The sequence below is a fragment of the Perca fluviatilis genome, chromosome 6 (genome assembly GCF_010015445.1).
Source record: "Perca fluviatilis chromosome 6, GENO_Pfluv_1.0, whole genome shotgun sequence".
Lineage (NCBI taxonomy): Eukaryota > Metazoa > Chordata > Actinopteri > Perciformes > Percidae > Perca > Perca fluviatilis.
Window position 1 is genome coordinate 7,946,802 of NC_053117.1, and position 12,747 is coordinate 7,959,548.

The following is a 12,747-nucleotide window of genomic DNA, read 5'->3' on the forward strand; positions in this document are numbered from 1 at the left end:
TTTTTTTTGTTCCAATCTAAAAGCAAATGTGTATGGTCTTATAATGCATGCATGTATGCTTTTACGTTCTTATTCTCTTCTGTTAATATGGATGCGCAATTAAACAAAAAAATAATCAATACAGTCACACAGACTTTGACCCTCTGTGCAAACTCATCCACAAAAATCATAATATAGTATAAAAAAAAAATAATAAAAAAAATAACCACAACATATGAAAGTTATATTCATATTTAGTCTAATTTGCATAATGAGAAAACGACATGTGGACTAACGTTAAGTGAAATTATAATAATAGTCAGACTACATCTGTCGATATTTCCAACACTGTCTCTAATTGTAACCTACTGTCCCGTATGCTCCTATAATAAACACTGTAAAAAAAAAAGAAAAAAAAAAAGAAGGGGGGTGAAAAAGTAGGCTTGGCTAAATTCCCTGAACTCCACTAATCTACACATCATCTCCTTCCCCTTTCCAGACGGTATTGATCAACCCCGGGCTTTACGTCAGTATTGATAACTTTGCCAAAGCAAAATCAAGTGCAATTGTCCAGTAAATGTTGGGGACGGAGGCACGGACGCACTTGCTCTTTACTTTTTCAAAGACCCGGGCACTTCACCAAAAATATCGTCTACTTTTTTTTTTTTTTCCTTCTTACTTCCACAAAACATGTTGGCAGACTTGTCAAACATTTCGGTGGAGTCTCGTGTCAAGTCAGTTCGTTATTTTTTTTTAAAAGTGGGACCGGTGAACGTAAACGTTGTTTAACGAGGGGGAATCCAGCCCACATATTTATTGCAGCCGCTGAAAAAAAATCTCCTCAATATCCCCCAAGATGGCCGCCGATGTAGGATCGATGTTTCAATATTGGAAGAAATTTGATCTACGGCGGCTTCAGGTTAGTGCTATTCTCACCTTTCTCGGCTTATTTTTTCCAGCGGTATGTCTCGTTACTGTACCCTGTGCCTATTGTCTCGTTTTGGGTGAACGTAAGGCGAAAGCTAGCGGTGTTTGCATTGATAGTTATTAGAAATTGATCTCTCTTCTGCCTTTGTTCAGTTCAATCATTGATCCGCGGTGGAGCGACCGTGGAGCAGCACAGCCTCTGTGTTAGCCACACCGATCTGGGATCAGCACCGCGGACAGCAATGATGTTTACATGCGTTTAGCTTTTCTGCCTTTCTTTTTTTTTTTTTACTCCTTTATTCTCCGCGACCAGCACCGGCGTACTTACATGTAGCTTACGGAAACTTTTAATGCGCCCCCGAATCTCTGTTCTTGGACATAGGCTGTTAACTTTTTCACCCAGCTTAATGTTTTATGCGGTTGGTGTCGACGGCCGTTGCGTTGCTGCTGCATCTTTCAGTAGGCTACATAGCCTATACAATTCTTGTAATTTCACATGTTTGTATCTTGAAGAATTTGCATGTTGGGAAGTTTTATGCGTGATTTGGTAAAGTTTATTTTGTGCACGTTAGATATTCTGTTCGGACATTTATTGAACACATTTTTTCCCCCCATTTTGTGTAGGCTGTAGCCTACATTTAGAAACGTTAGTCGTCCCTGACAGTGTAACATAGGCTACAACCAGGTCTTTTCTTTTTTTTTTTTTTTTTAAAAGAAGAAAAAGAGACGAGCTTTAAGGCTACGTCTTTGAACGCTGAAGCGCTGGACTGTATGTCGCCTGTACAAACATGTTTCTAATTATTATCGCGGAGAATGTGGCAGGTGAGCAGTTTGTTTGTATCACAGCCATAACATGTAGCCACCTATATATACATATAGTCCTATTAAATAGCATGTCCGCTCCATAGCCTAGCCTATAGCTTAACCCACTGAGCTGAAAGTTGAATCTATAAACCGCGATGCTTGACAGGCTGTATACGCTTGTAATTCTGAAAGCAAACGTTGAATTAAGGTTGGTAAAGCTAAACGCTGTTTTCAGCGTCCACTCCACCCCCCCTCCACCCCTCCTCTTCTCTCTCCTGAAGCCGCATAGGGCTGCTCGGCCGGGGGGTGATGGTGGTGGTGGTGGTGGGGAGGCTGTGTAATTGTATTCCCCGCTAATGTTTGTAAATCAGCCTCGGCCGGCGCAAGGGCAACGTTTGACTGATGTTCTGTAACATGAGAAATGACAGGAGCATGGCAGTCCGTGTCCCTCGGAAAAACCTACCGAGGAGGAAGAGGAGGAGGAGGAGGAGGAGGAATCAGATCTGGTGGCTCTCGGTCGTCTTGTGTTGGTCGAGTGTTATTCCAGCTCCCAGCCGCTGGACCTCTCTCTCTCTCTCTCATTCAGGCAGGGATCCAGAGGCAGGGGCGAGGGAGCTATTGTTGTTGCGGCTTCATGTAGCGTCCTCTCTGCGGGCTCTCATCCTAGTCCCCCCCCCCAGCTCCAGAGGACTATGGAACATTTATGATAGATGTATACATTCAAGGTTTTTCATTAAATGTGACTGAGTAGCCCAGGAGCTACATCTGAACTGCCCCATCAGGATGCCCAGCCATTACCTATAGTGTCATGAGCGGTGATGTAGTGGTATATAAAAGGGATATAGCCTCCAGTCTCTTGACCATCATAAGGCATACAGCCATTTATATATAAAATAACAATAATAATGATGCCTGCTGAAAAGTGTTAATTCATGCTTGGGGGGAGGGGGGGGTCCCTTGAATGACCTTATCCTCATGTAAATTAACGTTGATACCACTGGCTATGGAATAGTAGTAGCCTACCTAAATCTAGCAAATGGATTATTGACAGTTTATAAAGGTGGCTCATAGGTGGAAGGCTGATGTAATTAATTTAGGTGATCACCTCTGCAGCATCCCTGGTTTTTGGATTATATTTTCATGTAGTCCAGAGGGTATTGTGAACCAGTAAAGTAAACACTGTGAATTACATGGATAATTGTGCAAACAGGTTTTTTGTAAAAGAATAAAAAAAACATTCTTGCAGAAATACACATATTAGTTCACATAGTCTCAGTCTTCAAAATGGACATAAGCTAAAATGCACATATAGATACACATTGGCCTGAATTGCAGCAACTATAATTAACGCACATTGACTTTGTCTTCAAAGTCTAGTCTGTAAAATTGACCTTTTTGATGTTTTTGAATCGGTTTGTTACTCGTATACATTTTTGGTGTTCGTAATGATCATGATGTGACCGTTGACAAAGACCGCTCGCCAAACGCATGCACGTGTTGATAGCGGTGGTTTAATTTTTGGCTGAAATTCGGTTTCTTTCACTCTGAAACATTTCATATTTCACAGGTTGAGCATGGATTCGATCACATTATCTTCTAGTCAGCAGCTCTGGTGAATATTCTTACAAGCCTCTGGTTGCAAACATGCCTGTGGCTTAAATGTGACATCCTCTGCTACATATGTCAGGAATCAATTAATTCACTAATTTCTCATTCAGTCATGGTTGGAGCCGGTTCTGGCAGTGTAAACTCATTACAGCTGTTGCTCCATCTAAGCCCATATAGAACCGTATTCTTGCTATATCTGAGGACATTTACAAGCTATTTATTTTAGCAGTTCGCACTGGAACATTTATTTTCTCATTACATGTTATTATACCAGTAAACTGAGAGTTCAGTTTTTTTGTGTGCTTGTGCAGTAGATTTGTGCCTCCGAGTTGTACAGGATGAATAATTCACCTGCAGGCGGATGAAAGGAGGGCAGGGAAAGTGCGAAGCGCTGAGGTGGAGTGACCTTGGTTCCTGCTGGCTGCAGGTCACCCGGCCGCTGCTGTGGTAATCATTCACACCAGCCAGATGGCATTTCCGTGGGCGAGCGTGAAAAGGACGGGTCAGGGTCTGTCCTGCCAGGTCCTGCCAGGCCCAAAAACAACTCTGGGCCAATACAGTTACCTGAGAGAGAGAGAGCGAGAGAGAGAGAGAGAGAGAGAGAGAGAGAGAGAGAGAGATCATTGGGCCTATAGAAAGACTTTGCAGAGCCAGGTGATGAGAATGTGTGGTCCAACCTGGTGGAAATGCAGCATCCTATCCTATCAGCTGAAATGTTGTATTAATTATTCATTTATCACAGACATTATTACCTTTTTATTTGCCTTTTCAATACTTGGTTTCGGGGGAGGATTCGTCAAATCAGACCATAAAAGACTTCTGCATTTGATTTCACTTCAGAAAACTCTGGCTCCATGCCTTTTACTACCAGTGACTTTTATCCCTTTGTTGTTTTTAGAGATGTCGCAATGCTGCGCTCATACAGCGAAATAATGCTCCACTTATTTGTTACCATTCCTTAGCCTTGTTTCCATTCTCTCTTCCATGAATCTAAGAGGCAGTAGGGGTTTTAGATCAGGAACAAAAGCTTGTGATTGTACTACATTTAGCATGACTCAGTTGCTCTGGTGTCAGCTCTAATCCGCACACAGAGACAACAGTATTGCCAAACAGTGAAATTGCTTTGCAGCCTGTGAGCCTGGCTGCCTCCGCTGCCAGCCTGCTCTGTGTGCTGTTTGCCAGTAGCTCCCCCCCACACACACACACACACACACACACACACACACACACACACACACACACACACACACACACACACACACACACACACACGCACACACTCACACCAACTCTGCAATCTCAAATTGGCTGTGAAAATCGTTCTCTGTCTCCATTTCATTCATGCTTTCATATATTTGTTTGCTGATATTGTTAATGTCACATGCATCAGTATAATCTCATTCTATGGGAGAATAAGGAAGTCCAGAGCGCCTCAGATCTTGTATTATTTATCATAATGACTGTATCATTCCATTCATATGCGGTGATAGACATGAAAAGGCTTTCCAGCTGACCTCAACAGTGGGTGCTATATGTGCTCATTATCTCATTTTTCAAGACTTGTCTTTTGTTGTCAGGTCTTTTAAAAAAAACAATCTCCAGCAGATTAAGTGTTGTGTTTGAATGTAAAAGCTGCCCCATCATCATAATCAGCAGTGGTTTGAGCAGCGCATGCCTCCCATATAAACAGTCCTTAACATGCTTTCATTATAGCCACTTCTGTGAATCGATGGGTGGGGCATGTCTGTCACGGTCCCATATCCTTCGAGTTGCCCCTCTCTTCTTTTGACAGGGACGACAAAGCAAATAAGAAAGAGAGGAGCTTTTACAGGACTATCTGGGGCAAATTGAGATGTGAAATCCAGGAGCCATAACCCCGGTACATAAAACGCAGGGAACATTAGAGAGCGAGAGGAGTGGAATAGACTTCAGCATTAAGCTGTTTAACCTCTCTGTGTAGCATTAGTGGTAGAGACTTCAAAGCAGATGCTTCAGCGTTGGAAGCAGAATGACAAATGGGTTTAGAGACAGCTACCGTGAGCATTCTCACAGGAAGACTAGGCCTGTCATTAATGTCAGCTTAATCACTTTGACCTTCCTTCAAGTAGATTTCCATACCTATCCAATCATTTTGCCTTGCTTGTGCTCCTGTTTGCAGACTGCTGTATGTGTGCTGCTGTTTGACAAGCCTGCCTTAGACGATGTTTACTGTCTATATCAGCGATCGTGTGCTTGAAATGTCCCGAAAGCTCTATTTTAATGGATTGGTTCGCGCAAAACTACAAACAAAATGTATTTTCCCACTTTACTTTAGCCATGCATTAAGCTTTGCTTTTTATTTTTTTCCCCCCCAGGTTTTGACATAATCTGAGATCTCTGCATCCACCTCGATGCAATGCTGGTGAATGCAATTTCCTTTGCGTTGTTCAGAGCTTTCAAACAAATGACAGCTGCTGCAAGTGTCTGTCAACACACCATGATGCCATGTATCACTGTTCTGCATCGCTGTCTCGCTAAATCAGACATATTCATATTCCCCTGATCGGCTCGTACAATTCGTTACGGGAAGAATTTTAAAAATCTTCTTCAGCGACCTATGACGTGGTAAAAAAAACGACATTAGGTCGGTCCGAAAGCAAGAAAAAAACAAACCATGATTTTCTCTGACCACAAAAGCTCTCTTCCAATACTATCGACCATGTCAAATCAAAGATGGAAGCTAAAGCTGGGCAATATAAAATATTATATCGATATCGTGATATGAGACTAAATATTGTCTTAGATTTTGGATATCGTAATATGGCACAAGTGTTGTCTTTTCCTGGTTTTAAAGGCTGCATTACAGTAAAGTGATGTCATTTTCTGAACTTACCAGACTGTTGTAACTGTTCTATTATTTGCCTTTACCCACTTCGTCATTATATCCACAATACTGATGATTATTTATCAAAAAATCTCATTGTGTAAATATTTTGTGAAAGCACCAATAGTCAACACTACAATATCGTTGCGGTATCGATATCGAGGTATTTGGTCAAAAATATCGTGATATTTGATTTTCTCCATATCGCCCAGCCCTAATGGAAGCTCTGTGAAAGAGAATGCTATTTTATTTAGCAGTGCTGTGGTAATATAGCTTCTGGCCACCAGTGGCAGCACTGAGCACACTGCTGCTGACAGCACACAGGTAAGCCAAAAAAGAAATTCTACGCCATCTTTGATTTAACATGGTTTGTATTCACTGTGATGGAAGCATAGTGTATATTGTATTTTAATTTTTTTTACAGTCTATGGATGGAAGAGACCTTTGTTAGTTGGACTAAATAGTGTGTTTTTATATCATTACCTCCCACCGTTTTCTTTCTTTTTTATTTTTTTTATTTTACACCTTATTGGTGCTAAGAAGATTGCCTACCACCAGGTGAGCTTTTAACCGTTCTTCCCGTAACAAATTTTATGAGCCGCTCAGTGACTGAAATGTCTGACTTCTGGCGGCGTGATGCGTGTGATGGTCGTGGATCAGGGCTAGAATCCTCTCTGTAAACAGTTTTCATTGGAAGCAGCTTCTACCAAAGAAATAGTCTCTACAAAAAAACTGTTGACAGCATGCCCTGTGGATGTTACAGAGAAAGAGGGATATTGTTATTCTAGAAAAGAGATGTCCCTCCTAAATGTTCATCAATCGAGCAGAGCTCTCAGACACTGATCTCTCAAAACGTGAACAAAGAAAACCAAACCTCCCTGACTAGATACCAAGAGGTAAGTGAGAAAATGTTTTATTTTTTTTTTTATTTTTTTTATAATTTGGATGAAATTACCCTTTTTAAACTTCCTTGAACCAGAGCAGCTGAAATGATTGACACCATGGTGACATATGATTTCACAGTATTGATCACTAATTGTTGTGGCTAATGAGTGCCAAGAATTGATGTCAGATGTTGGTCTTTTGGCTACCTGCCTGAATATATCTGCTTTCGGAAGCTGTTTTTTGTTGTTGTTGTTGTTGTCGTTGAATGTCTTCTCTTATGAAGCGATGTGCCAAAAAAACAATAACCCCAATGTTTCAGCAGGAACGCCCCCTTGGTAGTTGACGGTGCTTCGTAGCGAGAGAGAGACGCCAGATTTTTCATAGCGGTGCGTTCTCCGTTCTGCTGCCCCTAGGCTGGAGCAATTGCTTTGGAGGAGTAAATAACCAGCTTTAACAAAACTTCAGGGACACATTAGTCTGCTGGAGGACGGCCTCCGTGGCGGTAGGGCAGCCTCTTCTTCCCTCACAGTGAGCCAAGCGGAAGCATCAGGAGGGGAGAGGTAATGGCTCATCGGCATGGGCATAAAGCCGTGTCCTTTCTCCCCCGCCGACAGCCAGTCCCCGAGCCCAGCAAGTTCATATTGAGCTGCGCTCTCTCTCCACCGCGGCCTTGGCTTTATTTGTTTTGACTGTCTTGACGCCACGGCAGACGTATTGAGCACCAGTCCCTTTTTTCCTTGTTCATTTCGCTGGGCTTACGATGAATCCCACTGCCCTCCCTCTCCGTCTTTCCCTCTCTCTGTCTCTCCATCTCTCCACCTAGCATGCCTCAGGTGTATTTGGCAGGGTTTCACTTGCTACATTTTTTCTTTACTTACCACAAATGTGCAAGTGGCAGGCTTTTGGTGTGTGTGTGTGTGTGTGTGTGTGTGTGTGTGTGTGTGCGCGTGCGCGTGCGTGTGTGTGCGTGTGTGTGTGCGTGTGTGCTTTCTGATGTTGGTTGTCATGTAGCTCGGGTTAGCATGGTGTGAAGGGTGCTCCTGGGCCCAGCATGCTCATGAGATCAATGCTTCACTTGCCTTCTCCAGGTTGTCTTCGGGGATCTCAGCCGCTCTCATTATGTGCCACTGCTCAGAGTGTGTTTACCAGACTGGAGGAATAGTCTCGTGCACGCCACCCATTCGTAAGACCTATTTGTCCTCGTTTTTAAGTGGGAAGAGAGAAGACCCGGGGAAAGACGGCCTCTTGGTGGTCTTTTGCGTATTAGCCCAGCGTTTGTTATGACTAAGCAGATGTTGCTGTTATTTATCAAAATAATAATAATAAAAAAAAAAAGGTGTGTTATAGCAAAGGCAGATGGATCAGGCTTGTTGTGTTAGCCGGTCTTGTCTTTGTGCAGCTGCCACCCCCACACAGTTAATTACTCTCTTATTCATCCCCAACAATGGAAGGGGATAGAATAAATCTGAGCCGCGCACTCACGCTTCTTCACCGGGAAAGGTGCAGACTGGGACCCTAAAGCGAGCGAGTGGCTTCAAGAGGTACAGTTTATCATTTTTAATGGAGAGGAACAGGAAGTGGAGACATGAAGCTGGGCTCTGTGATTTATACACCGCCTCAGTCGTGGGGGGGAGAAAAAGAGCAAGTCTATCTCCCTGTCCACACCTCTGGTTTGCGGTCGCTCCTGCTCGATATCCTACCTCCCGTTTGGCGTTCTCGGCTCCTCTTCACCACCACCACCGCCGAAATACACTTGCACCTTGCGAGAGCCTCCCCAGGGAAATAACAAAACAGGAGAATTGGTCTACCTTGGCCATACGATTTTAGTTAAAAATGTATCCCCCTATTCATGTATTATCCATTCTAACCGCAGCAATTATATATGTTAACACATGCGGTCTAATTAGTTATTGCTGGGGTGTTAGGAGGTACAGTATCTTCCCCCAAAATCAGTCTGCATCTCTCCACTGTCTCCTGCCTCTCAGTCTATCTGCTTTTGTTGTTCCTTGAAAAGCCCAGTGATGTCATGCCTCCATTGTCACCTGTTCATTTGCTTTCGTAGCAGAGAGGGCATCGGGGCATTGATTAGGGTTTGCAACTGTGTTAGCAGCTCTGCCGGTGTGTAATATAGGCCTCGAGGCTATTCTGTCTTTCCGTTCAGTCTCACGAGTGCTTTCCAGACCTTGTAATCTTAATTAAATATGCAACTTTTGATCGCAACAGGGTCACTATTTTTTGCATTTCAATGTGGTCACAGACTCAACCCACCTGCACCCCCCCCCCCAGCAGACATTTTGAATTTGAATGCGAAAAATAAGAGAAAAGAACAAAGAACTGAATTGAGTTGCTCCTTTTTCAATTTCCCTTGTTAGCCTCTTGCTGCATTCCCCCTATAGTTTTTTTCTTTTTTCTTCCTACTTTTCTAGAAGAATTTTATGATGTTTTCCTCCCCTCCCCTCTCCATCTCTCCCTCTTTCTCTCCTCTCTCTCACTCCTCGGCAGTTTTCCCCAGACAGGTTCCACAGTGTTTTAGAGGGGATGGATTTAATTGCTCTGTGGGGATTGGTTGGCTGTGCCGGGCTCGGCTGTTTAATTAGTGTACCCTGCCGGGATTGGTTTAATGCTTCATGATCTTGAAATTGTCTGATTGTTCAGCCCTCTGGGGACTCTCTCTTCCTACGTAGGCCAGCAGGTTTAGCTAAACATTGCTCCAGGCTTCTGCTGTATGCGAGAGGAGGACGAGTATGCCTAAGGAACAGACATTAGGTTGAGGTGGGAGGGGGTCAACTTGTATGACAAACCAGGGGACATGCACGTGAAGTGGACAGTCTTCTGGGTCCTCCTGAGCACTTGGCTGCAGGAGATCTGCGCAGACCTCAAAGGGCCTTTAGCCTTACAATAGCTCATCTCAGCTTGATGCTGTATGGAAATGATGCAATTGACTATTAATGTAGTACCAATATTTAGAGTGTGAACAGTGTTTCTTTATGATAAGCAAGCATGGGATTTTAAGCCGCAGCCAAGCAAAAATAATTTGCAATGCATGTGGTTTCTCTGCTTTGCCCTTACATTGTAGACATTACTGCTTGGATGTCCAAAACGGACGTCTTGTATTTTTGTAGGAGCTCCTCTCGTTGCCTGCCATCGCCGACCTGTTTTGATTAAATGTGGGAGGGCCTCCGCTGCGATGAGGGCCATCAGGATCATTTCGCGTGGATCTCTGAATGATGCGCTTTGTCACCTTGAGTGAGAGGCGCTGGCGAAATGACTTTAGTGGAAATGGACGCGGGGTGTGTCTGTCTCCCTTCTGTAGCCTTCTGCGGGGGTGCCCTTGGCTTGGTCCAATCATGGCAGTGACGTTGACCTCAACGGTAAATGTGCTTGGCATCAGATCCCGGATAAGGGAGGTGTGTGTGTGTGTGTGTGTGTGTGTGTGTGTGTGTGTGTGTGTGTGTGTGTGTGTGCGTGTGTTGTGGTGGCGCAGTCCAGCACAGATAGTACCTATTGAAGGCTAAACTCATTCCGCTTCATCAGACTTATTGAGCCCACTCACTCAAAGAAGTCACCCTTTAAGTGCATAAATCTCCAGTGGATGATAATAAGAACACCTTCCTCTGCCTCCCTGCCTGGACTTTATAACGCGTCTGTCCTCACAGTGAATGATGACTGAGAGTTCTGGCGCAACAATGATTGCTTTTTGTCTGAGCGCTTTCTCTGTTAGGAATCCTCCAGGTAGATGCCACGCAGATCATGTATTCTGCTCTGGATCATCTGTGCTTGCACCTAGGGGGGTCATTTCGTCATGTCCCGTATCTACTATTGCGTTTACACTCTCAGAGACACCGAGTGGATGCACGTGATCGCCAAGGTGATAGACCACATGGCAACCCGAGCCTGCTACCAAACAAGAATCGCACCCGGAGCTTCATCCCCTCTCTCTCTCTCTCTCTCTCTCTCTCTCTCTCTCTCTCTCTCTCTCTCTCTCTCTCTCTCTCTCTCTGGGGGGACATGCCCTGATTACTGAGTGACTTTGTGCCGGAGTTGAGGGCCCTCTCCAGCTGTTGGGATTGTTTGTGCAATGATGAGAAGGGGTTGTGGGTAATCAGAGTTGGGTTGTGTAGACAATCTTTTAATCTCTCCGTCATGAATGTCGTTCACCTATGTCAGAACAGTTGATCCAATTGTGATAAATGTTACTTACTGCACTTCCTTTCCATTGAGCCTTCAAATAAAAAGGGGACTACCAGAATATAGCATGAGGTCTGGTCATATCGGTGGGTTTGCAGATATTCATTGTGTTCTGTTATTTTTAGGGGGGTGGGGGGTGGGGGGAAACTCAGGCCAATTGTGGATCATGGTCAAAGTCAACAATGCTGCTGTTTTTATAACTAAGTCCCAAGATTTAATATTGCAGGGCTTGTTCTCCCTTCAAAGATAAAAATATTATTGCATCCCAATGCCATCCCCCCCCCCCACTGCCTTTTGGGCAGGGTGTGAGTCCAGCGTTCGTCTAGACGTGCGGCATCATTAACCTGCCGCAACCTCAGCCCCCGATGAATTCACTCTCACATCCCCTGCAGCCTAGCGTTAGCAGCCCTCCTCTGGGAACTGGGGCTCCTCTCTGGACTGGCCATTATAGCCACTAGCCTCTACCGGCAGGCATTAACAGGCCAAGTGGCCGGAGCCTCTCTCAGACTGCTGAATAATTCAGACCGTCTGGGCCATGTCTAGTCCCAGTGCGCAGGGGGATGTGAACTGGGGATCAGGGTGCAGGGGGCTGCGTGGAGGTGCAGGGGTTAATAACAGGTCTGCCTCTCTGTGTCAGCAGCTGCTCAACCCCCCACCCCCACCACACGTATGAAAGAATCCTATTCAGTTGATTAGATTTTTCAAAATGGATCAATTTTTAATCAGCGGAGCATCTGACTACAGTCGATACCAGTGTCGCTGGGAAGACAGTTGCTGGACAGCCGTCTTTATTTACAGGAATGTTTGTTTTTTACTGTATGCAGATGGAGAGGCAGGAAATGGCTAGTTCAGATCACTGCACCACTGCAGTCCCTGGCCTGTCCAGGTAGGGGTCTGGCCTCATCATGCATGTCTGCAACAACAACAACACCACCACCACCACCACCACCACCAAGGCTCCAGCAAATCCAACGCTCTCTGCTCATGCCCTTTTTAGAAGAACAATCGTAAATATTTATTCACATCAGAGCAGAAAGGTGGATCCGTCCAATGTCTTTTCCTGTGCGAATGTGGGTCCGTCCAAAGAGACTTCTTTTACCATTTGCATCTGCGTAAGTAGTGAGTAGGAGTGGGGAGCCAACAAACTAGCTGTAATACTGCCATCAACCTTTCATTGGGCTGTGGGGAGACCCTAACATGTTAAATAATGAGAAGCCCATAAACTTAATGTTCAGAACCTCTCCGCAACTGCTGACGACGTCTAGTTATGACTCGATGCGTAGACAGAATTATGGGGAGATAATCCTTCTTCTGAGTGCTCCTCATTTTTGCACATCTGGCCCCCCCCCCCAATATTATTTGTTTGATCACTCCGAGTGTTCAGTGTATATATAGTATACATACATATACATATATAGAGTTAAAGGTTTTTTTTTAAGAAATGTAAATACTGTCCTGTAAGTGTGAAACTATAGAGGACCACTTTAACATGT

General features: G+C 44.4%; 1 protein-coding gene across 2 annotated transcripts in view; it reads left to right on the forward strand.

Annotated features, from left to right (window-relative positions):
- Positions 1-450: 450 nt before the first annotated feature.
- cux2b (cut-like homeobox 2b) overlaps positions 451-12,747 on the forward strand; it is a 104,089-nt gene continuing 91,792 nt past the window's right edge. Inside the window, exon 1 of one of the 2 annotated variants that reach the window (XM_039803965.1) lies at positions 451-898. In XM_039803965.1, coding sequence (XP_039659899.1) covers positions 836-898 — 63 coding nt within the window. In that variant the 5' untranslated portion in view covers positions 451-835. Of the gene's footprint in view, positions 899-1,629; positions 1,729-12,747 lie in introns of those variants that run through there. The other variant, XM_039803966.1, reaches the window with a different exon arrangement.